This window comes from Chlamydotis macqueenii, chromosome 1 (genome assembly GCF_036417535.1).
Source record: "Chlamydotis macqueenii isolate bChlMac1 chromosome 1, bChlMac1.mat, whole genome shotgun sequence".
In the NCBI taxonomy this organism is placed as follows: domain Eukaryota; kingdom Metazoa; phylum Chordata; class Aves; order Otidiformes; family Otididae; genus Chlamydotis; species Chlamydotis macqueenii.
In genome coordinates, this window is record NC_141556.1 from 88,769,830 (window position 1) to 88,797,074 (window position 27,245).

The 27,245-nt window shown below is 54.3% G+C and overlaps 1 protein-coding gene across 1 annotated transcript; it reads left to right on the forward strand.

Annotated features, from left to right (window-relative positions):
* Nucleotides 1-464: 464 nt before the first annotated feature.
* On the forward strand, nucleotides 465-26,160 carry GPR156 (G protein-coupled receptor 156). Its single transcript, XM_086768823.1, has 11 exons — nucleotides 465-543; nucleotides 9,677-9,811; nucleotides 9,930-10,072; nucleotides 12,784-12,920; nucleotides 15,266-15,401; nucleotides 16,258-16,368; nucleotides 17,400-17,525; nucleotides 18,004-18,099; nucleotides 21,132-21,368; nucleotides 23,252-23,410; nucleotides 24,024-26,160. The coding sequence occupies exons 3-11, from the start codon at nucleotides 9,968-9,970 to the stop codon at nucleotides 25,194-25,196; spliced, it is 2,280 nt and encodes a 759-aa protein (XP_086624949.1). The 5' UTR covers nucleotides 465-543; nucleotides 9,677-9,811; nucleotides 9,930-9,967; the 3' UTR covers nucleotides 25,197-26,160.
* Nucleotides 26,161-27,245: the final 1,085 nt, after the last annotated feature.

A 27,245-nucleotide genomic window follows, 5' to 3' on the forward strand; every position in this document is an offset into this window, starting at 1 on the left:
GCTGCCCGCCCTCGCCTTTACTCACCTTCTCCGGCCGGTTTGGCCACAGACGTGGGGGTTTTTGGGGTTTGGTTTTTTTGTTGTTGTGTTTTTTTTTTTTTTCTTTTTGTGCTGCCTCAGCTGCAGGCGGTGCAGGGCGGAGGGACGAGCGGTGGGCACGGCCACGGGGCAGCGGGACCGGCTGTGGGGCTAACGGGACGCCGGGCTCAGGTCAGACGGGGGCCGGAGGGGTGTTTTTGGGGAGGGGGTGACGCTCCTGGTGTGTACGAAGCGAGCACGATGACAACCTGGGGCGCAGGGGGCAGAAGGCGGCCGGCGTGAAGCGGGGTCCAACCTCGCGTGCCCCCGAGTTTTTTCCTCCCGCTGCTCGAAAGTTTCGTCCCGGGAGGAGGGGGGTGAGGGGGTGGGGCCTCCTCCGGCCCCGCCCCCGCCGGGCCGGGCTCCGCGTCCCCCGGCGGCGGGGGCTGCTCCCGGCCCCGCCCCGGCCCCGCTTGCAGCTAGCCCCGCCGGTTTGCACCCCGGGCCCGGGTGCCGTCCCTGCAGGTGGGTCGGGGGCTCCGAGGGGTTTGGGGGTGGTGGGTTCGGGAAGAGGGGGGCCGGCAGCGGTGGATGGGGCTGTCCCGCTGCAGCCGGTAGCCGAGTGGGGTGGCTGAGACGGGGGCGGGGGGGGAGGGGAGGCGTTTAGCTCCCGAATTGCTTTTCCATCCCCGTTGCCCTTCGCTTAGGAGCGTGGCAGCATCCCCCACTCTCCCCCACCAGCACTCCCACCCCCGCGGCAGGGGGGTTGGCTTTGGGGTCGCGTTTCGGGGATGGGAGCGCACCTCGTTTGCCGTCGGTTGGCTTGGGAGTGCCCGGGGCACACCCCTGAGCTCGAAACGGTGGCGGACCTGTGCCGGTAGTTGGGGAGCCCTCTTTACAAAACGCCCTCCCAAGCGCTCCCAGCAGCGCCGAGGGAGTGGGAACTTGGCGGTAGGTGAGGGTGCGACGCAGGGTGCGAAAGACGTGAAGTTGCGGGGCTGCTCCGCCAACCGAACTGCCGCCAGCCGGACAAGCTGCGTGTGTTGCAGAGTGTAATTTGGGGAGAAGAATGGGTGCCACCAACCTCATGGGGCAACCTGCCCCCCTTGGGGGAAAGGGAGAGAGGGATCCATGTCCCCCTCCAGTGTTGGGCCCAGTCTTGCCCCTGCTTGCTGGGGGTGAGAGCCCCTTCGGGAAGCGCTGCTGGACCCAGCGCGTTCGCCTCTCCTCGGCTGCTGGAGCTGAGCATCACACAGCACCCTGGGGCTCGGGCATGTCTCAGGGAGGGCGCCTCATGGAGAGCCCTCGCCCAGACCTGGATTTTCCGCCGCCCCGCAGGTGCTCTGCAGCCTGAGATGGGGCAGGGAGGAGGCCGAGGAAATCGGATCTCTGGTTGCTGGGAGCTGCCAGTGTTGAGTTGCAGCTGGCATTGCTTATGCATCCTCGACGTACCTGCTGCATCGCCGCACCCGCCCGGCGCCAGGGCATTGCGTACCCCTCTCTTGCAGTGGACCCCTGTGCTCGCACAGTTTACAAGGAGCGCTTTCCAACTGGATTCAGTCGGGCCCCCAATTCTGGAGCTGCGCCTCTCAACCTCTGAGTGAGCTTCAACACTGTCTGGAGAGAGCCCCGGCCAGCGGAGCTTGTGGAAACCTTGATGTGGTCCTGTGCCTTGCCAGGGCAGTTGTTTTGCCGAGCAAAGGGACGAGGAGCCTGAGCAGGGGACCACTGGGTGCAGTCTGGGGACCTGTGGTACCCTGGAGGTGAGCTGGATGAGCCGTGGGCATCTCCTTCTTTCAGAGCCTTGAATTAAATCTGACTCCTAGGGGGAAAATATTTCCTGCTGCTTGGTCAGCAGAGGCAAGGTGGAAGAGCTGCGGCACTGCACTCTGCCCGCTCTTTTGGGGACACAATATTGTCGCTTGATTTCCAAAATCCTGCCTGATTTAAAAGCAAAAAAAAAAATAAGATGCCAACCTTGTTAGGGTCAGCAGCTGTCCCCGTGCTTGCGGCTGTCCGGCTTTGCAGCCCGGCCGTCCTAGGCCCGCTTGTGAAAACCCAGCTGATGCTGTGAAGGCTGTGAGCAACCGGTGTCTGATTGCATGAGCCATGCCTTTCTGCTAGCCTGTGAAACCGAGAGCTCTTGAGGGCACAGGCTTGATCCGAAATGTAACTTTATGAAAATCTCCCCTCCGTGGCCTCTTCCTCCTCTGCATGCGGTAGCTCAGCAGCGAACGGCTTCAGCGGGGGGCGAGCCTCTGCGTTTTAATTAAGTCATATGCACCTCAACCACAAGGTAGATCTCTCTTGTAAATCAAAATACTAAATCGTCAGGCTGTTTTACCTCTTTACTCATGGTGGTTCTCTAAAGGTGGTACAGTTCAGAGGGGAAAAAAATTGCAGGCTACACCTTCCCGTAAAGCTGTTTAGCGTGTTGCAGTTTGTCAGGCTGGTGCAAACACCCCGAAGGCAGAGGGAGCTGACGGGCGCGAGGGATGCTGGAGCTGCCAGCAGTGCTCGGGGCCCAGCCGTGCCTCAGCACAGCATGTGGAGGCATGGGGACAAAGCGGGAGGCAGCGGTATTTCATGGGAATGGCCTGGGAAAAGGCAGGTTTTTGAAGGTCGTGTCCGTGGCCTGAGGGAAGCAGGAGAGAGCCAAATTGGTTCTCCGTATAGGAGACCATATAGGTTGCCTTCACAGAGGCAACGTGGGTTGGCAGGGACCCCAGGCTCTGAGCACTGAGACCTGTCACTGCCACGCTGGGATGCTGTCGTGGTGCCTAGAATCGGCATCCCACTGGGCACGTGTGAGTGTCACACAGCTATAACAGGGTGTCTTGCAGCATCCTTGTCCTGTGACAAGGTGCCAGCCTCCCTGGGGCAGGGATGCAGGATGATCCCTGGCAGGGATCCAGGATTGACCAGCTCCACAAATGCGGGGCTCACTGCCCACCCTGCAGCAGCTACCAGGGATGCAGGGACAGCAAATTGTGAAGGAGGTGCTTGGGGATTTTTGCACACCTCCAACGTTTGTTCTCCTTGTGTGCGCCCAGGCGCAGGGCATGGTGGCCACGTGTGCCCTGCAGCTAGCCCTCCTCAGCCATTTGTGCCTCTTTGTGATGAAGGTGCAGTTCGTCATGGAAATGGCCCTGTGTTTTTGGAGGGGCAGCCCCTACCACCCCACTTTTCAGTCATCTGCCACACCGCCCAGTGCTTGGGACTGGGATCCTCCAGGCCCAGGGCTCAGGGACAAATGGAGAGGTTGCTCTGTGGAGGCAGAACAGCACCTACGGATGTGATCTCCCAGTAATAAATGAAATGATTGATGAAGTCTTTATGCAATAATGAAACCCCAAGATTTTGCCCAAAGTTGTGAAAAACATCTGCTTGGCAGACGTTTGTGCAGCATGGCTGCTGGGAAGTTACGCACCGCGGCCTCTACCTGGAGGCAGAGGCTTGGGCATGGGAAAGGCCTGAGGAGCAGCGCTGCATCTTCCCAGGGCTGTGCTTGGGGCTCATCCCTCACCCCGTTTCTGATGAGGGAGGTGCACCCACCTTAGCCCCAAGTGGTGAGGCAGAGATCCCACCACCTTGCTGATTTACCGTGGAAGGATGAGCTTCCATCTAGGGGTGCCAACGGTGTGACTTAAATTCGGTGGGACGGAGCTTTCTGTGGCATTTCTGGCTGTTTCCTGCTGTGGCTGTGCACCGCATGCAGGGAGCCCTGCTGAGCTGCTCAGCACCAGCGGGGATGGGCTCAGCACGATGGGTGGTGGGGTCCCAACCCCTGCGCTCCCTCTGCTTTCCCTTGGAAGAGGATGGGAAAAGAGAGTGGGGAGGCAGAAACCTGGAGGTTTCTGCTCATTTTCTCCATGCGCTGCTCGGCTGCTGCTGCAGCTGGGCACGTGGGAGGGCTCAGGTTGTTGTGTGGTGTAGAGTTGCTCAGGGGCAGCTCCAGGCATTCGGCTCACCTCCCCATCAGCTCTGGTCATGTCAGTCCCATCTGCAGTACACTCCCCTGGGCTCTCGGTATTTCCTCCCAATTTTCCTTCCTTTGAGCATCTGCAATCCAAAGGACTGCCTGTCTGTGCCTATCGTTGTACAGCAACGAAGGTTAGAGAGTTAAAAGCCTTATCAGCTCCTTAGTGGTGAGTGAGCTCCTTGCAGGATCGTGTAGTGGTTCAAAAAAGTCAGGACATTTTTTTGGATGGAGGTTTCTTTAAATTCAAAATATAAACCACAGAAGTGAAAAGCACTGGGTGGGTATTTAACCTGCATTTAAAAAGATAACAAAATGCAAAGCTAAATGGGCCGGCCTGGTTCCATCCTCCTGAGCTGAGGGACCTGCAATGGACAGACATGCAGCCCTGGGGTAATCAGTAAGATCGGCGTTTGGAAATGATTGCCTTTGTCATCTTGGGAGACACCATCAGAAAGGGGTAGGAGGCTTCCACGTTACAGCTAGCTTCAGTCAACGCAAAATTTCAGGTTTGAGAGTCACCTGATGAGATCGCTGTGTGTCAGGAGAGAGAAGCATCTTGTCCTGCATCTCCTGCCTTTGCATGCAGCGAGGTCCTGCAGCTCCTGATGGTTATCGCCCATCCCCTGGGTGTCGGTCACAGAGCAGGGGACATTGCCTGGGTGGGATGGTGACCCCTTTTGGGCCCTTTGATGTGAACGGTTGTGTGGCTGTGCAGTGAGCTAGCTGTCCGTCTGCCAGGGATGGAGATATCTGAGAGGCCTGGAGGTGCCTCTGGAAATCCCAGAGATGGGAGCAGGATGGAGCAAGAGTGCGGCATGGTCCCTGAGAAGTAGGGTGATGGCTTTGCAGCTCTGCAGTGTTCCTGGAGATCAAGGCTTTGTATCCCAGGTTTTAAGATTATGTCATGAGCTGAGTTTCTTGGCTTGCTTTTTTTTTTTCCTTTTGTGATTCCACGGGAAAGTGTGAAAACTTAGGTGCTGAAGTTTTAAATATAAATTAAAAATAAGCTTCAGATATGCTTTGTATTTTAACTTGCAGTTTTTAAATAGCTCTGTTGGGGGGGTGTTGCAGTAAGTTAGCTTGTGATTTTTTTGATCGCCTTGGAGCTGGCACTATTGCAGGTTTCTCAGGTCAAACAAGAAGTGATCTTGTTGGACAAGAAGAGCGGAAGGGAAAAGCAGGAGCCTGTCTGAGAAGCGCCAGCATTTTCTGAATTGCAAAACCCCATCCTGTGTTGTTCATCTCGCTGGAACAGTTACTTGGTCAACTCGCCGTCTTAGGCGTGTGGCCCAGCATCCTGTGCTGGCTGGGGCTGGTCCCCACCGGCAGACCTCCATCTCCCATCAGAAGTGGTGGCAGCAGCACAGACCCACCATGGGTGAGACGAGGTCCTCCTGCTCCACTCCCGAAGTGGCAGAAGTGGCCCTGCTCCCTGCCCATCTCTCCTTCCCCCCAGTTGCTCCTCTCCGTCTCCCTGGCATGCCGTAAAGCTGTGGGTCACTGCTGGCCATGCAGCCACCTTCCCAAGCAGTTCTTCCAATGGATGTTCTTCTCTGAATGTGCTCTGCCCTTCCTGTGCAGAGATGTACCTGCACCATTTCTCTGCTGAGGCTGATGTGGCCAGACAGGGTTGCAGGGCTTATGAAAACTGGCACATTTCTGAATGCAGTTGTTCCGTTGTCTGCGATTTGACGTCTTCAGTTTTCCACCTTTTGATTCACTGAGCTGTGACGTCGCCTTTTTCTTCGGGAAGAAGTCTCTCTTTCAACACTAGATCAAAAGGAACCGGTTGGGTTGAAATGCTCATTCTGCCTGCTCTGGGCCCATACATGCTGCACCAATTTTTCAACTTCTTTAAGGTTTTTTTTTTTCTTCCTCTGCTTTTTTTTTTTAAAAAAAATGCTTTGAAGACAAGAAGAAACTTTGAGAGACTCAAGATGCGCATTTAGATGTCATCAGCTGTGCCTCTTTTGCGGGATATTTATAGTTAGTCTGAAGTTGCTCAGCACTGGTAGATAAGTAATCTTGGGTCTTGAAGGATCTAGAGGAACAGGTTTTCCAGACCCGAAGATCAACCATTGAGAAGACCACAAATTGCTTTTATCCAAACCCTTTTTTTAACAGTCAGTGCTTCGTTTTCACATTAGAAGATGATGGTGCTAATTTTTTTTCATGCAGTCCAGTCACTCATTTCCTATCAACTTCGGTAGATCATGTCCATGCGCATGCCAGTGCTCAGCCATGGCCAAATACGAACCACTGTGACCCAAACAGCCAGTGCACACAATGCTGCAGAGATGGAGGGCAGCAAGGGGAGGAGAACAAGGCGAGGAGAGCTGGTGGGCTGAGCGAGGGCTTTACTTCACCTGATACTGTGACTGCTTCCACGGGGTGTGCAGGCTGTCAGAAAATGCTATCATGGTGTTCCCTCATGTCTGTTGCTTTATAGTCAAGTGACAGTCAATTCCACTTACAGCTGGCATCACTTTCCCTGGCTTCTCTTTTCCCTCAATGATGTTCAGGTGAATAGGAGCACAAGAAGGTGTTAGTGCCCTCAGCCTTTCTACTGAAATTACTCAAACAAGAGCCTAATGGTTCTGGAGTGACAAGCACAGAAAATGAAAACTAATTCTTCTTGGGTGATGAAGGGATTGAGTGCAGCCCTGTGCAGAAGGACTTGGGAGTGCTGGTGGATGAAAAGTTGGACATGAGCCGGCAACGTGCGCTTGCGGCCCAGAAAGCCAACCGCATCCTGGGCTGCATCAAAAGCAGCATGCCCAGCAGATCAAGGGAGGTGATTTTGCCCCTCCACTCTGCTCTCATGAAACTCCACCTGCAGTACTGCATTCAGCTCTGGAGCCCCCAGCATAAGAAGGGTGTGAACCTGTTGGAGTGAGCCCAGAGGAGGCCACAAAGATGATCAGAGGGCTGGAGCACCTCTCCTATGAGGACAGGCTGAGAGAGTTGGGGCTGTTCAGCCTGGAGAAGAGAAGGCTCCGGGGAGAACTTATTGCAGCCTTTCAGTATATATAGGAGGCTTATAAGAAAGACAAAGAAAGACTTTTTACCAAGGCCTGTAGTGACAGGACAAGAGGTGACAGTTTTAAACTGAAAGAGGGTAGATTTGGGTTGGACATAAGGAAGAAATTTTTTATGATGAGGGTGGTGAGAGACTGGAGCAGGTTGGCCAGAGAACTTGTGGATGACCCATCATTGGAAGTGGTCAAGGTTAGGTTGGTTGGGGCTTTGAGCAATGTGATCTAGTGAAAGATGTCCCTGTCCATGGCAGAGGTGTTGGACTAGATGATCTTTGAAAGTTCCTTCCAACCCAAGCCATTCTGTAATTCTGCTCCTAAAGTAATCCACCAGAATTGTTGGACTTTTTGGCCTTAAAATAAAAAACAAACCCAAAAACCTCCAAAACTCCACATGTCTCTGCCCTCAAGAGACCCTCACATTCTAAGGATGTATTTGCTTGCTTGTATTGCTGTCTGTCCTCCCCACCGTTGCCCCACCCAGAAGGGCAGTGACCCCTCGCAGCACTGGTCCCCCTCAGATGCTCTCCAAGCCATGGAGCACTGTTCCTGCTGGCTCTCACCAGAGACAGGGGCCAGGCTCAAAATGCCAGTTTTCTTTTGGCGACAACCACACAAGTGCTTGCTTTGTTGCATCGTAATGAGCACTAATTTGCCTTGGCTTATTATCAACGTTGTGCGGGAGCAATGTTTGCAGAACAGTGTTTCCGAGGGGGTGGGGGCTGGGGAGACCCTGAGGGGTTCCCACTCCCCAGCTGAGGGGTGGCACCTGGGGGAGCCAGGGGCTGAACTGATGATCCTCCTTGTGGAAATATCTCCATTTGTGAGCCAGGGGAGAGTGGTGCCAGCTGGCCTCATGCCGGCCTTGGTAGTGGTCCACCTGGCAGGTGGGTTCCCCCTCTGACACTGGGGGCTTATAGGGGGTTATTGGGGTTGCAGGGAGACCCTTGTCCTTAAACATCCTCAGGGCATGGGGAGGTGTTGAGCCCTTTGCAAGGCTGGGCAGCACTGGCCTGCAGGTCTTCTTGGTGTCAGAGGTTTTTTGCCCCTCTCCTACCCTCATCCCCAGGCACTGCAAGCAGCCCCTCCGGTGCTCTCATTCACGGGTATCATCCCTGCACTGTGCACCCGGAGCGTGTCTCCTCCTCTCTGCTGCCCTTCTACCGTTGTTGCAGTACCTGGCATTGGCGGCAGTGGCTGGGTATCTCCTGCAGCCGTACTCCTTGTCCCAAAGGGCACGAAACTTCCAGAGGGTGGTCTGGCTGCAGAGGAAGTGCCGCCACGGTTTGCTATGAGCTACAGAGAGAGGGAGGCTTGATGGAGCTGGCTCGCACCAGCACTCTTGGAAAAAAACCCTCGGTCATGTGTGTTAAATCCCAAGTCTGGCTAACGTGTGATGCTGTATTTGTAGGATGCGGCAGCTGATCTCGCACTGGGGCCAGTCCTGGCGCAGGCAGGACGGCATCCAGATGCACAGTATGTTGGGGCTTCTGCCAGCAGGAGAGCTGCGGTTGTCGCTTCAGAGGTGGCTCTGCTAATTTTGGATAAGTGGCCTGCTGACCCTGATCTTTCTGGGCTGGGACTTGTAAGCGATTTCTTTAAAGCTGAAAATTGGTTTCCATGAGCTGAGAACAATGCCTGTAGCTCTTCTGGTGTTTGAATCCTGATCATCCCCTGTGAAGAACAGCAAGTTTCAGACCAGGTCCTGGTGATCATGCTTCATTTTAATTTACTTTTTCTTTGCTCACCTAATGATGGCAGTTTTTCCAAAGAAAGGACTTGTGACGAGGTGATCAAAGTGTCAGGAGTAGTGGCAGGCAAGGATGGAGCACCGGCCTGGCGCAGAGTGTGAGTGCAGGGGATGCTCGGCCGGGGAGCAGCCCCGAGGAGCACGATATGGATAATTTTTTTCCTTCCACCTGTTGTTAGGAGCAAATAGGGAGTGAGCTATTGCGCTTCCTCCCCAGCTGCTAACGACGGGAGGCTCGCTTATGGTCGTGCGCTGGAAGCTAATTAAAACCGGTGACAATGGTAGTTGAGTAAGGATGCTTGAGGATAAGTATGACCTCATGTCTAAAATGGTAATGAGGCCTATTAAAGTCCCCACCAAAAAAGAGAAATGAAAGAGGGAGCAGAGGCAAAGGTGGTGTGAAGGGAGCGGGCGCAGGCGGGCACAATACCTGGCAGCCAGAGCGCCGGGAGGGATGGGGAGCACAGAGGTGCCAGGCTTTTGAATCTCCTTAATAAAGAGCCCGCTCCTCAGCCGGGCTGCCGCTTGGGCCAAGTCAGCCAAAACGCTGCAGTACGCGTGTAATTCAAGTGCGTTCCTCCCCTGCTCGCCCGGGCTGGGGTTTAGGTCCCATTAGGCAATGGCAGCACTTGTTGCTGTTTGTTGTTGTCTTCACTCGCTGGTTCTTTGCTGGAAGAAGGGAACGCACCAGGAAATCAGCAAGCTGCTGGCAGCCTGCAAAGATGCTCCCCAAAATTGCACCGGTGCAGAAAAACACGTCAGCAGAGGAAGGCTGGGGCGAGCTCAGGGTACCACACTCTGGCTTGGACCAGCACGGCACCAAGTTTTGGCTCCACAACTGGGGTGTAAGGGCTGGGGACCACCATGACCCCTGTGTGTGTTGGTTTGCAGGGTGGCGTAGCAGGGCTCGGGATGCCACCGTGCTCCATGGGGACCTGCGCCCCACACTGACTGGCCTTACCACAGAGGACGCCGGGAGGTGGACGCTCCCCATTCTGGCTCTGGATGTGCGCCGTATCGCTTTGGGTAAGCTCAGCCTTGGGCTGCCAGACCCCTTCCCCGCACGCTGCTGATGGGGTGAGATATGGTGCACCCCAAAGGCTTCTTTCTCACTGGAGAAAGCCGACCCTCTTCCTTCCGGCAGGGGCGAAGGTACAGCTGGATGACGGCTGAGGATGTGCTATGGAGCCAGGATTCAACTGCTCTGACCTCTGCGATGGCAGCTCCAGTTTTGGCAGCCAGGAGCAGCAGCAGCGGATGCTGCGTGAGCTCTGCACCATCACGGTGGTACGTATAGAGGCCGGGGAGCACTCTGGGGCATGAGGTTTGCTCCGCAGAAGTGGATTTGGGTGGAGGGATGGAGAAGGGGGTACAAGGGGGCAGCTGCCAAGCAATCCCAGTCCAGCCAGAGTCTGTGCGCTGTCATCTCCTGGGATGGCCTCCAAGACAAGCCCTGCCTAGATGACACCCAGCAGTTAGGCAGGAGGTGTGGAAGCAGCCACGACAGCCAAGTTGTGTCAAGCGGCCCTCCTGTGTGTCGGCTGGCATGACAGCCGCTTAGGAGTGGCCTGGGACGGCCTCCTCTGCCCTTGACCTTCCCCATCCTCTGCAACTTCAAAGTGCTTTTCAAATATGAATAGAGCAGGATTTAATTAAAAGTCATCGTCTATAATAAACAGTACCTCTCCCCCCATCACTAAGGCAGTAGAAATGACACCGGGATGCACGTAGTTGCAGTTGGCTCTGCGTGAGGCTGCTGGATGGACCAGCAAGGCTCAGCAATCCGTCGTGTCCTGCACGACCACGGGCCTTTAATTAGAAGACTGTAAGCTGCTTGGCTCCTCTGGCTCCGGCAGCTGCCTCACAATTAATATTCCCCCTGCTAGGGCCAGGATTTACTCCGCTCAGTGGCAAATTAAGCGCTCCATCAACTCCAAATACCATCAACATCCAGGGAAACAGCAGTCAGGATTGGGGGGAGGTGGTGTTGGGAAAGGAAAGGTGGAGACCGCAGGGCTGTTTCTGATCCCTGGGTGGTTGCTTGGAAGAGGGTGTGATAACGCTTTCGCCAACAGACAGAGGTGGAAAGATACTGTTGGTGGGTGCAGCTGGGAGTGAAGTGTGGGAGCCCTGGGATGCTGAATCCACCCCGCTCACCTTAAGGGCAAAAGCCAGGTGTTACCCTCAGGCTCAGCCAGGCAGGATGCAAAAATAGGATGGCGTTACAGCCATTGTACTGGCCCCGAGCAGGCCCATCAACCCCTCTGAGCTCCAGGCAGGCGGGAAGATGGCCCCGATTTGTGATGAATGATGGGGTTTTTGCACAGCGAGTCCTGGTGTGAGGTGAGGGAAACCGACCTGGCTGACCATCTCCACCATCTGCTGTGGTCTTCATTTCCCAGGGAGCCAAAAGACTCCCCCAGGGGATGGGGAGAGGGAAGAGGAGGTGGGGAGCAGTTTGCAGGAGAGAGATTAATATCTCGCCAGGGACCCCTTCCCACTGCTGCAAAGTGGGTCTGAGCAGCGCATGCATCTGTATCCCAACAGAACGTGGCAGCGGCACCGGCTCTCTGCTGCCTGTCTGTCCCAGCCGGGGACTTGCCTAACCCAGCAACCCTGCGACCAGCGTGGCACCAGCCTGTGAGCTTCCAGTAGCCCATGCATCAGCCATGCTCACATGGCAGTGACACTTTTTTTTTTTTTTTTTTTTAAGAATTACGTGTTGCCTTGAGTTCTCCAAGCCGTGCCTTGTTCTTGCTCACCCAGAGGAGATGGAGCCCGGCTGGGGAAGAGGGAGATGAGGCATCGGCTTGAAACAGCTGCCTTACTTCTCCCTGCAGATTTATTTCTAGCAAGGCTGGAAGCAGAAACAGCTCAGACCTTGAAGGAAGAACTGGGAGTTTGAGGTAGTGGCAGCTGTCAGGAAAATAGTCTTCTGCTGTAGAAATTGTGTGCAGGTGAGCTCGAATACCTGAGAAAGGACTTGGCACCAGAGAAATGAGTGAGGAGGTGTGTGATCTCAGCTCAGTCCCCATCCTCCTCCTTCCCTTAAAGGGGGTGCACCAGCAGTTCAGTTAAAGTAATGCTTGTTTTTAAAGGAAAAAAAAAAAGATGTCAGTAACATGCACACATAGTATGTATGAATGAACCCACATATGCACACCCCGTTAAGAATGCTGGAGTATTTTAGATCCGCAGCAGAAGTAGGTTTCTTGTTTCACATAGGATCGTTTTATCCATCCTATGTTAATAGGGAGATACCAGAGAATATTTTTAAATGGAGATTTAAAACCATAAAGATTGCTTGTGTGCAAGGAAAGAGGTGCCTCCATCATACCCGCTTTAGGAGTGTCCCTCAAAAGCCAGTTCTCAGCTGATGTCTACCTAGGACCAAGTTAGTTTCCAGCCAGCTGGGAGACGGGTGGAGCCAAGGTCGGTGTGTCACTGTGTAACGCGCCTGAAAAACGCTGTCCCACTCCCTTTTCTGCCTGTTCTGCACCGACTGGCAGCTCTGCTGCTGGCTCCCAGTCACGTCAGCCGGCTGGCTGGTTATCTGCTGCATGCAGGGGTAAGGGTAGGAGCCAAGGATGCCCTACTCAACTTTCCAAAGAAGCATGCTAAAAACCGGGGTACCACAAGGTCTTTCTCCAGAGGTTTCTTTCCAGGGAAGACAGAGGGGAATTGTTACCCATTTTCCCCTCTCCCATGACCAGGGCTTCCTGACGTTTATGAGTCACTTGTATGGCTTCATTACGTATTTGGCCAGTAAGAAGAGGCCTCCTGTACTGCCCTCGCTTCCTGTGTGCTCAGCAAGTGGCAGCATATGTGTCCTGCCTGTACGCATCTCCTTAGCCGTGCCAGTGGGTCTTGGTGTAGTGCCAGGGTGTCTGCTCCTCAGAAGGAGTTTGGAAGATGTGGTTTTGCGTCTTTTCTGGCTGAAGCAGGAGTGACCATGCCAGCAATGTTGTCTTCCTCCTCATCCCTTCTGCCTCCCCCAGACACCTTCTGACCGCAGTGGGAAGAGCTCCCCATCCTTCCCTGCTGCTCTCCTGGGAGTTGTGTGGACATTCCTGACCGGAGGAGTCCTGCTAGCGCTCTTCTTTCTTGTCTTTACAATTCGCTTCAGGAAAAACAGGTAAGGGCTTCTCTCTTCTTTCATGAGAGTTCCACCAAGCTGGGGCAGCAGGGTTGGGTTCCTGGAGGGCCAGGCTCTGAGCTGACAGATGGCTAAGGATCAGGAGAGTACAAGCCTGAAGGAGCAGCATGGGGCAAGCAAGGGCAATGCCAGGGATATTGCAGCTTTGTCCATCACACCCAGTGTCGATCACTGGTGGAGACAGTCCTGCTTGGGCTGCTCCCTTCCACTTCAAGTCAGGGAGCTGTGAACAAGACAGAGCATGGATGCCCTCTGGCATAGCACAGGCAGCGGTGCATGATCTCATCCTGAAGGTGCTGTTCAATTAAGACCATCAACAGGAATGAGCAGAAAGAGAGCTGGTCTCCTTCTCCACTCCACGGTCTTAAGAGCATCACTTTGAGCAGTGTAGCTCCGTGAGCAAAGCCATTATGCTCTCCACAGCGCACAGATATTCTTCCTGCTCTTGGGCCACTCATAGTTGGAAGATACTGCTAACTTTTTTTGATCTTATGGTTTTCCATGTTGGTGAGGAACATGATCTCCACTGGTGAGAGAAGCTGGTGGTGAAGTGGAGGCTTTCCTTGGTGCTGTTCAGTCTGCACAAAGGATGTAAAAATCCCTGCTGCCCTGAACACAGCATAAATCAAGCAAAAGGCTCAGTGATTCCTCATAGCTTGAGCTGTGTCAGCCAGCGCTTAGCCTTTCTCAGCAATTCTGGATGTCTCACCTGCCTCCTTTCCTCCTCAGCTTCATTGGTCTCAACTTGGGCGAGATACATCCCTCTCCCAAGCTTCACCTAGCAAAGCCTTTGTGTTCCATGTGCTGTTGTTTCGTAGAGAGGCGCATCTGCGTGCAGCCTGGGCTGCTCCTGTTCCAGTGCTCTGGTTGTGTTGACTTAATGCCTCTTATAACCACCCTACGGTCAGGAGAGTCCTGCTCGTGAGGGTTTATCTTGAGCCTTGTGCCTGCTGCGGTGCAGTAGCTGCATGACCTGCATCCCAGTCGCAAGCACTTGATTCACTGAAGCAGAGTGGTGTTGAGATTGGTGGCCACCTCAATTGATCACCAAATTATTTCAGCCTCTGAAGACAGAGCAAAGCCCTAATGAATGCGTGTTATTTATTGGCACTGCAGCAGATAAATATGGGTCTGCTTAGTGAACCTGGGAGGGCAAAGGAGACCTTTTTCAGGGTGCAGCTGAGAGGGCAAGATGGTGAATATCTTTCCCCAGGGGCTGAGGCACAGCGAGGAAGGCAGGGAGGGAGAATGCCAGGTTAAATCCCAGGCTCTCTGTCTGTGAGGCCACAAGCCAGGAAGGAGCTCAAGGGTAAAGAAACGCAATGACTTAGCAGCTGATCGAAGGGACGGAGCTACGCAGGGGGGATGGCAGGAGCTACAGCTTTTGCTTGATGGGCTTGCTGGAGAAGGGTGACAGGTCAGGAGAGATCAGTGGGTCGATTCTCCCCTCCCTGAATACAGTTACAGGATTATGAGTGATGGGGTGAAATTACAGAGGGGAAGCTGTAACCTGAACGTTGCTGGCAGCTTCCTGAAGTTGAGACTGGGCTGAGGGTGGAGGCATCTCCTCAAAGAAAGGAGCAGGGGAAGAGCCTGTTCCTGGAGGCATTTGTAGCTGCTCTACCCAAAGCAGACTGCTGGGGACGGTCACCCTGGGCTGCATTGGTGAGGTTTTCCACTTCTGCCACTTCACAGCAGAGGACAGCGGAGGAAGGAGTTGGCCTTGAATGCGGGGGGCTGAGCTGGGAGCTGTGCTGTGTGCCGCCTGCTTGACCATGGGGCACTGCTTCCCCTTGGCTCTGGGCCGCTGCAGGGATGTGCGGCCGCAGCACGCGCTGGCACCGCTGCACAGCTTTGCCTGCCTGGTGCAGGCTGTGGTGACCCTGTCTGCTTTTCTACTAAAAGCCCATGGCTTCCTACAGTTTTTGTCCATAAAGAGGTTGGCTGAAGCTGCTTCAGGGGTGCTTTGCTGTGCTGCAGGTCCCTGCAGGGGATAGAGGTGCCATGGGGCAAGCCTGCTACCCATCCATTTTGGGGAGAAGGGATCTTGCTGTCCCACAGGAGTGTCAGGGTAGGGCAGAATTAATACTTTAAGGATAGTGAAGCATTCCAGCAATACTGGGGAGAGGATGGGGGAATGGGGCATCCACCACGGAGCAATGGCTGAGCTTTTGGAGAAGCTGCGAACAGCAGGGGCTGGGGGACACGCAGTGTGTCAGCAGTCCTTATGGCCATCGTCATCCCTGTAAGGGGACCTTGCCCCTGTGCTGCCAGGTCGTGACTCTCAGTAACTGTCACTGCCTTCCCTGCTTTGTTTCCTGGAGGATCGTGAAGATGTCCAGCCCTAATCTGAACATTGTGACCCTGCTGGGCAGTGGCTTGACTTACACTAGTGCTTACCTCTTTGGGATTCAGGAGCAAAGCCTGCCGTCTGGAGACTCGGTGGAAAAGCTTATTCAGGTGAGTGGGGGGTTTGCTGGGTCGGGTGCCTTCACACACACACACGTGTGCATGTACACGCATGTTTCTACGTGCTCTCTCTTAGCAGCAGCCTGTTGCCGCCTCGCTGCTGGGCGCATTCGGCCAGGCTGTGGTTTCCACACACACAAAACGCAACCAGATGCTTTCCATCTGAATGGCCTTTGCTGTTTGTGCAAACCACAGCCACGCCAGAGGGGACGCAAGGCAGGTCCCCAGGGGAAAGGGCAGCACCTGCGGCAGCCACCCCGTAGGCAGGCAGGCTGGTGGGGTGTAAAAGTGCGACAGGGAGAGGGGGGCCTGAAGGGAGATAGGATCCTTTGCACAGCCGCTGCCTGGTGTGGCACATGTGCCGCAAGGTGTGTGCAGGCAAGTCTTTCATCTGCAAAGTAGATCTTTGTCAAAACACTGACCTGTGTGATGAAACCCCCGTGTCCTGACCTGGGGCAGGTCCCTTGCCAGACTGGAGACTTGGCACACACCCGGGTGGGAGAGCAGAGATAATTAACAGAGGTGCCAGTGAGTGATTTATTGGTGCTGGGACCCTCCGTGCCCCTGCCGCTCGTGAGTTGCCTGGCTCTCCCTGTCTGCTCCTCCAACGAGAGCCTCTCAGGGTGGGGAGGACAAAGCAGGCAGCAGGCATGCCTGCAGAGGAATACGCACCTTTTAATTTATTTCACTCTGTGGTCAGCTTTCTAGTATCCAATACGACCCTCTGGAAGCCCATAGACACATGCCCACCCATCTGTATTGCATCCCTGGGTGGGAGGGTGCGGTGTGTCCCTGCAAGCCCCACGGCTGCCCCTTAATCCCCCTCGCTCTGCCCACCCCTTGGCAGGTGCGGCTCTGCCTGCTGTGTGTGGGGACCTCCCTGGTGTTTGGCCCCGTCCTGGGGAAAAGCTGGCGGCTCTACAAGGTGTTCACCCAGCGGGTGCCGGACAAGCGGGTGGTGAGTACACCATACCCAGGGTGGGGTGGGGTGGGGGGAAAACTCCCCAAGAGGGGGAAACACCAGCAAGTCCCAAAATGGTGCAGGATAGCAAATAAAACAGGCATGTAACAGGGATGGGTGCCACAACTACAGGTCTGGTTTCACACCTAGCTGGGCATGGGCTCCTCATTTATCCCTGTGCAATGAGGCAGGAGCTTTTCCACTATACAGGCAAGCAGGTGCCCTGCCAGTCTGCCTGTTCCCCAGTGGAGTCCCAGCCCCATCACAGAGCGAGGTCTTGTTCTCATTTTACATCGGCCACGTGCCTTCATTACGCTACACACTGATGCATGTGACCAGCTCTGGGCTGATTGGTTTTTGTGCAATGATAATAAACCAAGCGTCTGATGTAGGGCCGTCCCCAGATGCATCTGATCTCCTCTTGAAGGGAGGGAGTGCTGGGTGCTCCTCTGCAGCACTGAAGGAAGGGGATGCAGCAGCTAGGAGAGAAATGGGAGCCACCTGTATAAACTTGTGTGTGTAACAGTGCACTTACAGCTTTCTGTGGCCACTTTCCAATGGCAAAAAAGTAGGTCTCAGATGAAAGGTGAGACAAGAGTTTGCAGGGGAAGAGGCTACTAGCAAGGACTCCCATTCCTGAGGCATCAGGATCTGTGTTAAACTTGCAAAATTGTAATCCTGCCAGCTTTTTTTTTCCCCCACCCTTTTTGTCTCTGCTTGTGATATGGGCATAAGGGCTGATACTTTTGTTTTGGAAGAGCTATTTTCTGTCATAGCATTTACCAGCTAGCCACACCATCAGGGAGGGCTTATATCTGGCCCTAAGCCTGATTAGGTCTCCAAGAGTTTGGGAGCTGGAGACCGAAATTCTGTGGCCGACTCGGATGTAGGTGAGCTGCTGGACTCCACTCTGGGGGAAGTATTAGGATGTCCCTTGGAAGAAACAACCAGAAAGAGACCCAAGAGGATGTAGGTTATTGGTGTCCATTTGGCCCCCATGGTAGCGCTTACTTCTTGCATGTTTGCAGATTATCAAAGACCTCCAGTTGCTGGCGATGGTGGCAGCGTTGGTGCTGGCGGATGCCGTGCTGCTCTTGACGTGGGTATTCTCTGATCCAGTCCAGTGTTTCCGAAGCCTCAGCGTCTCACTGCGGGTAAAGGGATGAGGAGAGGTGGTGGAGGGTTGCACTGTGTCCTCTCTGATCTCTGTGGACAAAGTTGATGGATGGTCAGGCATTTGGAGGGGCTGTTTAAAAAATAAAATAAAATAGAAAGAACAACAAGCCAGAAAGCCTTCTAGGTGCTCTGGGTTGGGTTTATGTCTGGTCTATTACAGAGATGAGGGTCCACTGCAAAATTTCCAGGTCTGTGCAGGTCACCTGAGTGACACAGGAGAGCTCCATGGCATCTGCAGATCCTTTAGAGAAAGGTTTAACCAGCCCCACTGGCTGAAGAGTGACAAAATCTTCCTCACTTTAACCCTCTGCTCCTGGCAGAACCAGCATTGGCCTTTCCTTTCAGGAACTGACAGAGGAGACCTGCTCAGATATGTACACCTCTCTGCCCATCGGTCTGTGCCTGCTCGTGGGCCAGGGCAGCAGCCTTCACTTCTGCCTTCCCCTTGCCTCCTAGGCGACAGAGAAAGGCATGACCTGCTCAGTGAGCCGGGTGCAGTCCTGCGCGTCTCTTTATTCCGATCTTTGGCTCATTCTCATTTTAGGGTTTAAGGTACGTAACCTCTTTATTGATTCTTGCATTGTATATCCCCTCCTCCCAATCTCACAGCCTAAACTGCTTAGTTTCACTGCCCTCCCAAGCTACATGCCTATTGCAGGTTCTGGCTACTGCTGTTCATCTCGAAAGCCCTCCCATCTCCAGTGCTTCCCATCTTAATGTTTTCTTGCATTCCCTTGTAAAAGCCCTGTTAGCCACTTCTTCCCTGCCTCACCCTCTCTTTTATGTACACAGTGCATGTACTGACTTTCTGGTTCTCTCCCTGCAACTCTCCACGCCTCATCTATCTCCCTTCTTAAATCTTGTGTCTTACTGTTTTCTAGAGCACACTTTTCCCATAAAGCCTCAGAGGACCGTCCACCGCAGTGATGCACTATGTGGCTCAGCCCCCAAGTCCTCTGACTCCAAATCAAGGAGGTGCTGATGACAAGTGTTTGGTGCCTACCTTTACAGGATCTGTATCAGCTTAATTATACCGCTGAGGTACACTTTCACTGGTGCAGCTTTGCACGTGGCCACTCTTATTCCAGAAGAGTTAGTTATACTGATGTAACTACGTAGGTATAATTATCGCTGTAATTATCTGAGGTCTCATGTGTCTCTGGATTGGCAGAGGCTGGACGCATTTCAGAAAGCCTATGTTGATGAAGCCTTGTGAGATCACAGCCTTTCTTTGGGAATGGCTCCATCTCTGTGTGCAGTACAGGCAGTTCCTTTCTGACTCACTGTAATATAATACTCATTGGCCATTCTACCCAAAATCATAGGAAAAAGAGCAGAAAGGGACCTCACGACACGGCCAAGTCCTTCTACCCCTCTACACTTTGTTTTAAAGACGTTAGTCTTGGCCTGTCCTTAAAAGTCCTTCGGTGCTAGGGACGGCAGGCGTTCTCTCGGTTTTCAGTGCTGCGTCTCCAGCTCTGATTTTGTCAGCAGCTAGTGTTAGGGTTTAGACAGGTAATGCTTTTGCCTACCGCTCCTACAAACTGCTTTTTGGAATAAAACAAACCCATTACTGCTCCCAGGTGCTCTTTATTAGCGTTGCATTGAACCTGGCCCTGATCCGATCAGGGTCATGGGGGTCATGGAGTTATTTCTTTAGTGGTTTCTCTCGAGTTAATCTAGATTTACACTAATGTGAGAGTAGGCTCTATCTCTGCCTGTATGTAGCAATTCTTATCTTCCATAGCATTAATGTGCTCAGCCCTTTGTGAAGCCGCTCAGTGTTTTATCCTGGTTTTACTGGCACTGAGCAATGAACATAAATGACTTGCCAAGGACATGCCTGGAATTGGGAGCAAAGTCCTCTGCTGAAGATTAAAACAAACAAACAAACAAAAAAAACCCTTAGTCCTGTGCTTACTGAAAGTCCTAGTTTACTAGACAGCAGTGCTGTTGTCTATGTCCCAGATAAACTATATTAATTTTAAATCAGACTTTAATGCTGATTTTTTCTTGCTCAGGGATTAGGAGTTGGCTTGCCTTTGGACCCTGTATTTGGAGGTGCCCTGTGATTATGATAGGACAAGGGGTAATGGTTTTTAAATAGAGGGAGGTAGATTCAGATTAGATATTAGTAAGAAAATTTTTACACTGAGAGTGGTGGAACACTGGAACAGGTTGCCCAGAGAGGTGGTGGAAGCCCCATCCCTGGAAACATTCAAGGCCAGGCTGGATGAGGCTCTGAGCAACCTGATCTGGTTGAAGATGTCCCTGCTCCTTGCAGGGGGGTTGGATCGCCTTTAAAGGTCCCTTCCAACCCAAATTATTCTATGATTCTATGATCTACTGCAGATCCTACGAAGCAGGGTCGGGCATCAGCCTAGTTCCAGCGAGACAGATCTCACTATTACAACCCCTCCTTGAGAATTCGTGGTGCTCTGAACTTGGGAGTCTCACCAGAGACCATGGACGTGAACCTGTCTTGCCTGTAAGACTGTCCCTCCAGACCCTAACCCTTGCAGTGGCTATCACAGTCATCAATTAGCTACAGCACAGAGGGGTCCAGAAGGGCCTACAGAACATCTGCCCCACAGGTCACACAGCGCTTCTTGATGTCCACATCACAATTTAATGTCTCAGTAAAAGGCCGACAGTTGCACTTACTAGGCAGCACAGAAATAATGTAGGAGTCATGTTCCCTGTAGTCTAGGTCCTTGCAGGAGCAGGGATTTTGTTAGATGGTATTTCCAAATGATTCTGAAGGCAGACCATACCCCTGCACTACAGAGGCAGGCAAAAAATACTCAATGTGTCCTACCAGTGTGCCCTGGGGAGGAAAGGATTCAGCCTGCCAGGTAGTTTAATCCTGAGCACGCTAGAAAGATGTACATGTGGTGCACTTGAGGGGCAACGCAGTGAGGAAGCCTGCTCTGAAACAACCAACCTGCTCCGGGGGAGGGTGGGCCTCTGTGTACAGAGCACTTCTCTAGCCCTGTTCACCGCTGCTGGAGTCAGGCAGGAAACAGCGAAGGGAAGGGAGAAGAATTGCACCTGGCAGTTTCCTGGATTTCTATTTAAAGAGGCACCAAGTACATCCTCTTCCCTGCAGTCTAAACCTCCACTTCTGCCTTGCTTTTTCTTTCTGAATCTCGTTCCTGCTCCTTCAGAGGTACATCGTTGCTTCTTCATGGCACCCTGCCACTGCTTCCCCACAGGGACCTCTGTCACTCGTCTATCTGTCCTTGCTGCTCCTGCTCCAGGCTGCCCAAGGGGAGGTTTTCACATCTTGCCTCTCCTGGCCATTGCCTGCCAACCTGACCCTCAGTTCCTCGTGCCCCGTGGTTGGGATCCCCAGAGACCGCCAACGCCTTTGCTCCTGCCTTCCCTCCCCAGCCCCGCTTCCGACCTGTAGCAGCGTGCTGGGCGTTTGCTGCGGCGTCACCACCATGTGATGAAGGTCTGCATTATAGATCAAAGAGCATTAATTAGGATTGCGCTGAGTGTATCTGGCTCACCGGGTTGGGGGTTGACACCATCAGGCTGTAATTTTCCACACTCTGGAAACCTCTCTTTTCTGCTTCCAGAGTATCCTCCTGCTCTATGGGACCTACTTGGCCGGTCTGACCGACAACGTCAGCTCCCCGCCAGTCAACCAGTCCTTGACGCTCATCGTTGGGGTCAACCTTGTGTTCCTGGCTGCCGGCACTGTCTGCTTAGTTCACCGTTTCTTCCGTGCTTGGCACAACTTGCTGTTTGGTTTTACCTCTGGAGGCATCTTTGTGTGTACAACCACGATCAACTGCTTCATCTTTGTCCCACAGGTATGCTGCCACCTCTGTGCCACCATCTGGCTGGAAACGGGCACTTTTTTGGAGTTTAACAGCAGCAGCCGTGTGGGCCAAAGCACTTATTTTCCTGTGTCCTTCCCCAAATATTCAGGCTCACCTGCCCAGCTCATCCTCCAGGCCCCAATGGCTCTGCTTCCCTGAGCCAGTCCCCTGAGTCTCCAGGGAGCGCAGACACGTGGCAGAGCTGCTGCTCAGAAACCCCCCTTCAAGAGCGTGCTGTGGGCGGCAGCCGCACAGGGGGCACGTGTGGCGCCAAGGCAGCTGCTGCCCTCCACCTCCTCCTCTGCGTGGATGGTGGGATCTGTCCTTCATGCAGTTGTTCTCTCCTCATACCCCATGCACCCGCTCCCACCAAGAGTTTCTGCCCACAGCAGGGATGGAAGTGGGCTCCGGCAATCCAGATGGCCTCGCCAGGCTCAGAGGCTTCACGTCTACCGGTGATTCCCAGGGGAGGCTGTCCTCCTCTGCGCTCTCGGAGGAGGAAGCTGGGCTTTGCCGCAGGCGAAGGGGAGGATAGGGAGATGTTTTGAGGAAGCCTTTTGTGGGGAATCAAGGCTTTTCTGCTTCCCGTGTCCTTCAGGAGCAGTCTGGTGTGCCTGGCCACGATGTTAGTGGGAAACATGCTCCCATTGTTACAGGGAGAGGAAACAGTTGTTTACTCAGTGTTATGTTTGGAGGGATGTTTGAGCTTAAGGAAATGAGGTGAGAAAGGCAGGAAGATATGAAGCTGAAGAAAGAGCAGATCTGTGCAAGAGAGGGCTTGGGGGATCTCACCAATGTGTATAAATACCAGTGAGGGTGGATTAGGGAAGGGGGAGCCAGGTTCTTCTCAGTGGCATCCACTAACAGGACAGGGGACAATGAGCACAAACTGAAACACAGGAAATTCTATTTAAACATCAGAAAAAGGGTTTGGGATTGTTTTGGTTTTTTTTTTTTTTTTTTCTGTGAAAATTGTAAAACACTGGAGCTAGTTGCCCAGAGAGACTGCGGCGTCTCCATCCCTGGAGATACTCAAAACCCAGCTGGACACGGTCCGGGGCAGCTTGCTCCAGCTGACCCTGCTTAAGTAGCAGCGTTGGACTAGATGATCTCCAGAGGTCCCTTCCTACCTCAGTCAATGCAGTAGAACTGCAGAGTCCCAGCTCACTAGATGACCCATGAGAGCAGGATCCAAACCACCTCTGACAAGCACCAAGCCTGCTGGCGATGCTCTGCCAAGCGCGAGGTTTCTCCTCTCAAAGTGAGTGTGGAGGAGTTGATGAGCTGTGCTTGCACTCTGCCTGTACCATTTTTTTTCTGCTGTAGCCTGGGGGCCTTGAACATTTTATTTAACTTGGATCTTTTAATTCATCAACTTGTTTTTCCTAATGGGCTTGCTCTTCTATTGCTCATCCAAGAGCGATGAGCAGCTGGAGCTGGGCTGTGCACGGCTTCCACACAGACACGAGAGGAGAAAACAGATACTGAGCATTGCTGGTTTTCAGCTTGTCACTGGTGATTAGGGGATGCTGTGACACTGTCTTTGTCTGTCACGGAGTCGGGGAGTGGGGAGAAGGGGGAAGGGGCTTTTGCAGCATGCTTAGAGCTTGCAGCACAGGCAGGCACCGACCCTCTCTGCATTAAAAGCTGGATCCAGGGACAGGGTAGGGCTCAGATGGGTGGGAGGCCCCAAGCGACACCGCAGCCCTTCGCCCAGTCGTGTCTCGCTGTCGCCTCTGCTCCTCTGTCACACCCTGCCTTTGTCTCTCCCTCTCCATCCCTTTGTTTCCTTCGCGCTCGTGCTGCGCCTGCCTCCCGCCGCGTCGGCAGGAGCTGTGCGTACCGGGCCAATAACACCCTCTTCTACTCCCCAGCTCAAGCAGTGGAAAGCCTTTGAAGATGAAAGCCAAACCGTGAGCCACATGGCAAAATATTTCACCAGCCCGACCAGGAGCTGCCGCTCGGTGTACAGCGAGGAGCAGCTCTACCAGCTGATAGGGGAGAAAAACTCCATGAAGCGGCTGCTCACTGAGGTACGGGGCTCTGCCGGCCCCCCTCAGCCACACTGGCTTCTCCCCTTCCCTTTTGTGGGCTGAGTCTTTGTAGGGTGGGCTTTCCTTATGCCTCGGACCACACCGGTGCTCCCCTTCTGGCCTCTTCCCTCTGGAGGGGAAGAGCCGCTTTGTTTTGTCACATCACTCTGCGCCCCAAAAGTGCCAAAACTTAGGCATGATCCAGAGGGTTTCAAAAACACACAGAGGGAGAAGAGCAGGAGAGCCTGCTTTCCACAGCCCAGTCAAACATGGCTAATTTAGAGGGGAGCTGCTCCATCTCGGGAAAGCCCCCAACCTCCTACTCCCTCACCCACACTGCACAGGTGGGAGCACCCCAGCTCAGGGAGCTGCCTGCCCCCGTGTCCCCTTTCCTGCACCTACACCCGTGGGGGCTCTGGGATTCCCAGGGGAGGAAGAGGTCACACGCACTGCTGGTGTGGCTCCTGCAGGCCAGCCCTGCAAACCTATTACCAGAGCATCTCTCTGTGCAGAGAGGGGCGGTTCGTTTTCTGGCAGCGCCTGCTTCCAAGCCGACAGCGGTTCTGTACCCACCGCCTGCCCCGTGCTTGACAAACGTATTTTTCTGATGCAGAAAAACGCTGTGATCGAAAGCCTGCAGGAGCAAGTGAGCAGCGCCAAGGAGAAGCTGATGAGGCTGATGTCTGTGGAGAGCGGCTGTGACCCCCATGTACCAACGGTGGCTCCCTGCATCCAGAGCTCAGGGCGGAATGGGGATGTGCCGGGGGGGCGCTGCCCCCCGGATGCAAAGCGGGATGGGTGGCAGGCTCCCTGTTTGCTGGGTACACTGCCTCTTTGCAGCGATGCTCAGGACCTCCAAAACCATGTGAGCCATGAGCCTGTTTGCTCTCAGGCGCTGCTTTTTGACAGGGGGGATGGCCTCGAACATGGCCTGAAAGACACCCTGGAGAGCGAGACGTCTGCGGAGCAGGGGCAGCCTCCAGAGCAGCTGCCAGCCCAGGACATCTCAGCTGGTGTGGCCTGGGAGTCGTCCCCCAAAATCAGCTACGTGAGCAGCGAGAAGCTGCGGGAAGTCTTGCAGGACCTGAGCCTGGATGGCAAAATCTACAGCCCAGCCTTAGCTGGGGGGCCCCCACGCAGCAGCCAGCACCCCCAAGGCGAGCAGGGAGGAACTCAGGGGGGCCAGGATGGCTACCCGGGCATCCGCGCACCCCTCAGCCCCTACCTAGCAAGGCGGCGGCGGAGGGTCCTGCCCCCCACCTCCACCCACTTCCCAGGGCACATGTCCCCTCGTGCCAGCCGTGGGGCGAAGGAGGCAGGGAAATGGGGCCATGGGGAGTCACCACCTGTTTCCCTGGGGAGGGAAGGGGAGATGGCTGACGGAGGGCTCCTTCACCCACCAGCACCCCCACCTCCAGTCATCCCTGGGGAGATCTGCCTGCAGCCAGAGGGATGGCCAGGGTCCCAGGGTGCTTCCCCATGCTCCCGGCAGGAGCAGCAGCTGCGGCGGGGCACCCCGAGGGGACCCGCTGAGCCCTCCCTGCGCTCGCTGTACTATTACCCGGACTCTGACTCCAGCAGCAGCAGCAGCTCTGAGGAGATGTTTCACGGCTGCCACCGGCCCTGCTGTGAGATCTGCTTCCAGAGCCCACGTGGCTCCCTGGCCAGCAGTAGCACGGACACAGACATGGAGCCCAGCAGGTGTGCGGGCCAAAGGACAGAGCATCACAGTGGGCTCCAGCCCATAGTGAATTTCAAAGAAGATCTGAAACCCACCTTTGTGTGACTGCAAGCACCCCTGCCCCAAAAGACAAGAGCCCCCTGCCCCTGAAATGCTGTGTGTTCTCGGCAATGCTAAAGCCACGCATCCCTCCGAGAGGTGCGTCTTGTTCTGGCATCTGGGGGTTGGAAATCTTGCTCCGCTCTGGGTTGCTGTGTCAGCCCCAGCCTGGTCAGCGGTGACTGCAGACCTTCTTTGGCCGAGAGGTGGATGGCAGCACTTGGGGAGGTGGTAGTGGTGGTGTCCTGGCTGCTCCGGGCCACTGTCCACACCCTGCAGACACCATGTCTGTCTGTCCTGGTGTCGGCAGTGGAAAGACTGGGGCTCGGTGGCTTGTGACAGCCCAAACTTCATCATCTCAGAGAGGTTCCCCCTATGAGCACTGGGTGATTCACACCAGTGGGGAGCAGCATCGCATCTCAGAAACATGTGGGGCTTTTTGTAAACAGCAGAGAGACAGACAGACAGAGGACACCTTCCTCCAGGCTGCTGATGCTGAGCCTCCCACCAGCATCCCACCCAGCCGGAGATGGGAGACAGCCGGATGCCAGGAGTGCGTGCAGGCTGTGGCTCGCCTGGGGCACGCTCCTCCCTCGGCAAAGCAAGGGCCTCAGAGTGGAGTGAGTGCAGGAGACTTTCGGGGTGGAGGTTTTTTTTGGTAGCATCTGAGTGAGAAAATGGAGTCCAAAGGTGATATCCCTGGAGGTGTCTTTGCATTTTGTGTTGTTGAGTTGAGCCATCATAGGTGAGATGCAGGCTGAAGGGAAAGACAAGCCAGCAATTGTAAAAGAGGATCTGAAAGGGGCTTTCTTTTATTTTTTTAGCCTTGTTTTTCTGGGGTTTGTGCCCTTCTGGTATGTCTTTGTATGGACGATGTAGTCTGGAATGAGGTTGGTATAAATTAATATGGTCTGTTTAATTTTTATCTTAGAAATATCAAGAACAGTAAATCCGGTGTGCTGGCTTCTTTGTGAAGGCATTTCAGCGTGTCATTGCCGCCACAGGAGAAGTCGGGGATGCTGAGACCTGATGCCCAGTGCATTGAAAAAAACCCTCTGGAGAAGGGCTTTGTTAAAAAGGGTGGGTGACAGAGGAATCCCAAACCCGGTTTTGAATGATGTACGTTAGCCCTGCCTTCTTTGTTATCCTTTATGATGGTGAAATCCCTTTGCTGCTGTGTCCTAACACTGTTCCCTCATGCCTAAAGTGAAAACATCCCAGAGGGTGATCCTGATTTTATTTTAGTCACTTTTAAGTAAGAGGAAACCAGTTTTCCTCCAGTTATGGCTGGGGGCTGCCTAGTGGACTCTGGCCTGGATGAAATGCCTTGACGGGGCGTCTCCTACCCCTGTGGGGCAAATCTGCAGTGGTGGGGGGATGCCAGGGACAGAAAAGCCCAGATGGGGTGCGAGTGTGGAAAGTCTCCTGCAGCCCCAGGAGTGGGAAAGGCTGCCAGCGCAGGCCTTGCTGGCCTGCAGGGATGCTGAACAATATTAGGAAATTTTTTTTTTACAGTGAGGGTGGTGGAACACTGGAACAGGTTGCCTGGAGAGGTGGTGGATGCCCCATCCCTGGAAACATTCAAGGCCAGGTTGGATGAGGCTCTGAGCAACCTGATCTGGTTGGAGATGTCCCTGCTTCTTGCAGGGGGATTGGACTAGATGGTCTTTAAATGTCCCTTCCAACCTAAACCATTCCATGATTCTAGGCCGGAGGTGGGCAGGAGCAGGGCAGAGCCGGGGTGGTTAGAAAGGCACGCCACAGCGTGCCCCTCCACACCACTTTCTCGGGAGCTCCCCCACCCCCCAAAAAAAAACCAAAAAACCCACCCCAACAGATTTTTATCATCAGAATCCACCCTGTGCCACGCCGAAGCCGCAGGGCCTGGGCCTGTGGGGAGCAGGAGCACCGGGTGCTGATTTGAGAACCGTCCATAAAGGCCGGAGAGTGCCCGGGGTGCCCAGCCGGGGGTCGAGGGGGGCGTCCCGCGGACGGGGCTCGGGTGGCTCCTTCCCCGCCCCGGGGCCGGGGAGGGGCCGCCTGCAGTTTTGCAGG

Bases quoted from the DNA above. Each gene is read 5' to 3' on its own strand.
- GPR156 (XM_086768823.1), top strand. From the start codon at position 9,968: ATGGAGCCAGGATTCAACTGCTCTGACCTCTGCGATGGCAGCTCCAGT. The intron at 18,100-21,131 runs GTACGTAACCTC...TTCTGCTTCCAG, and splicing joins TTCTCATTTTAGGGTTTAAG to AGTATCCTCCTGCTCTATGG. The intron at 21,369-23,251 runs GTATGCTGCCAC...TCTACTCCCCAG, and splicing joins GCTTCATCTTTGTCCCACAG to CTCAAGCAGTGGAAAGCCTT.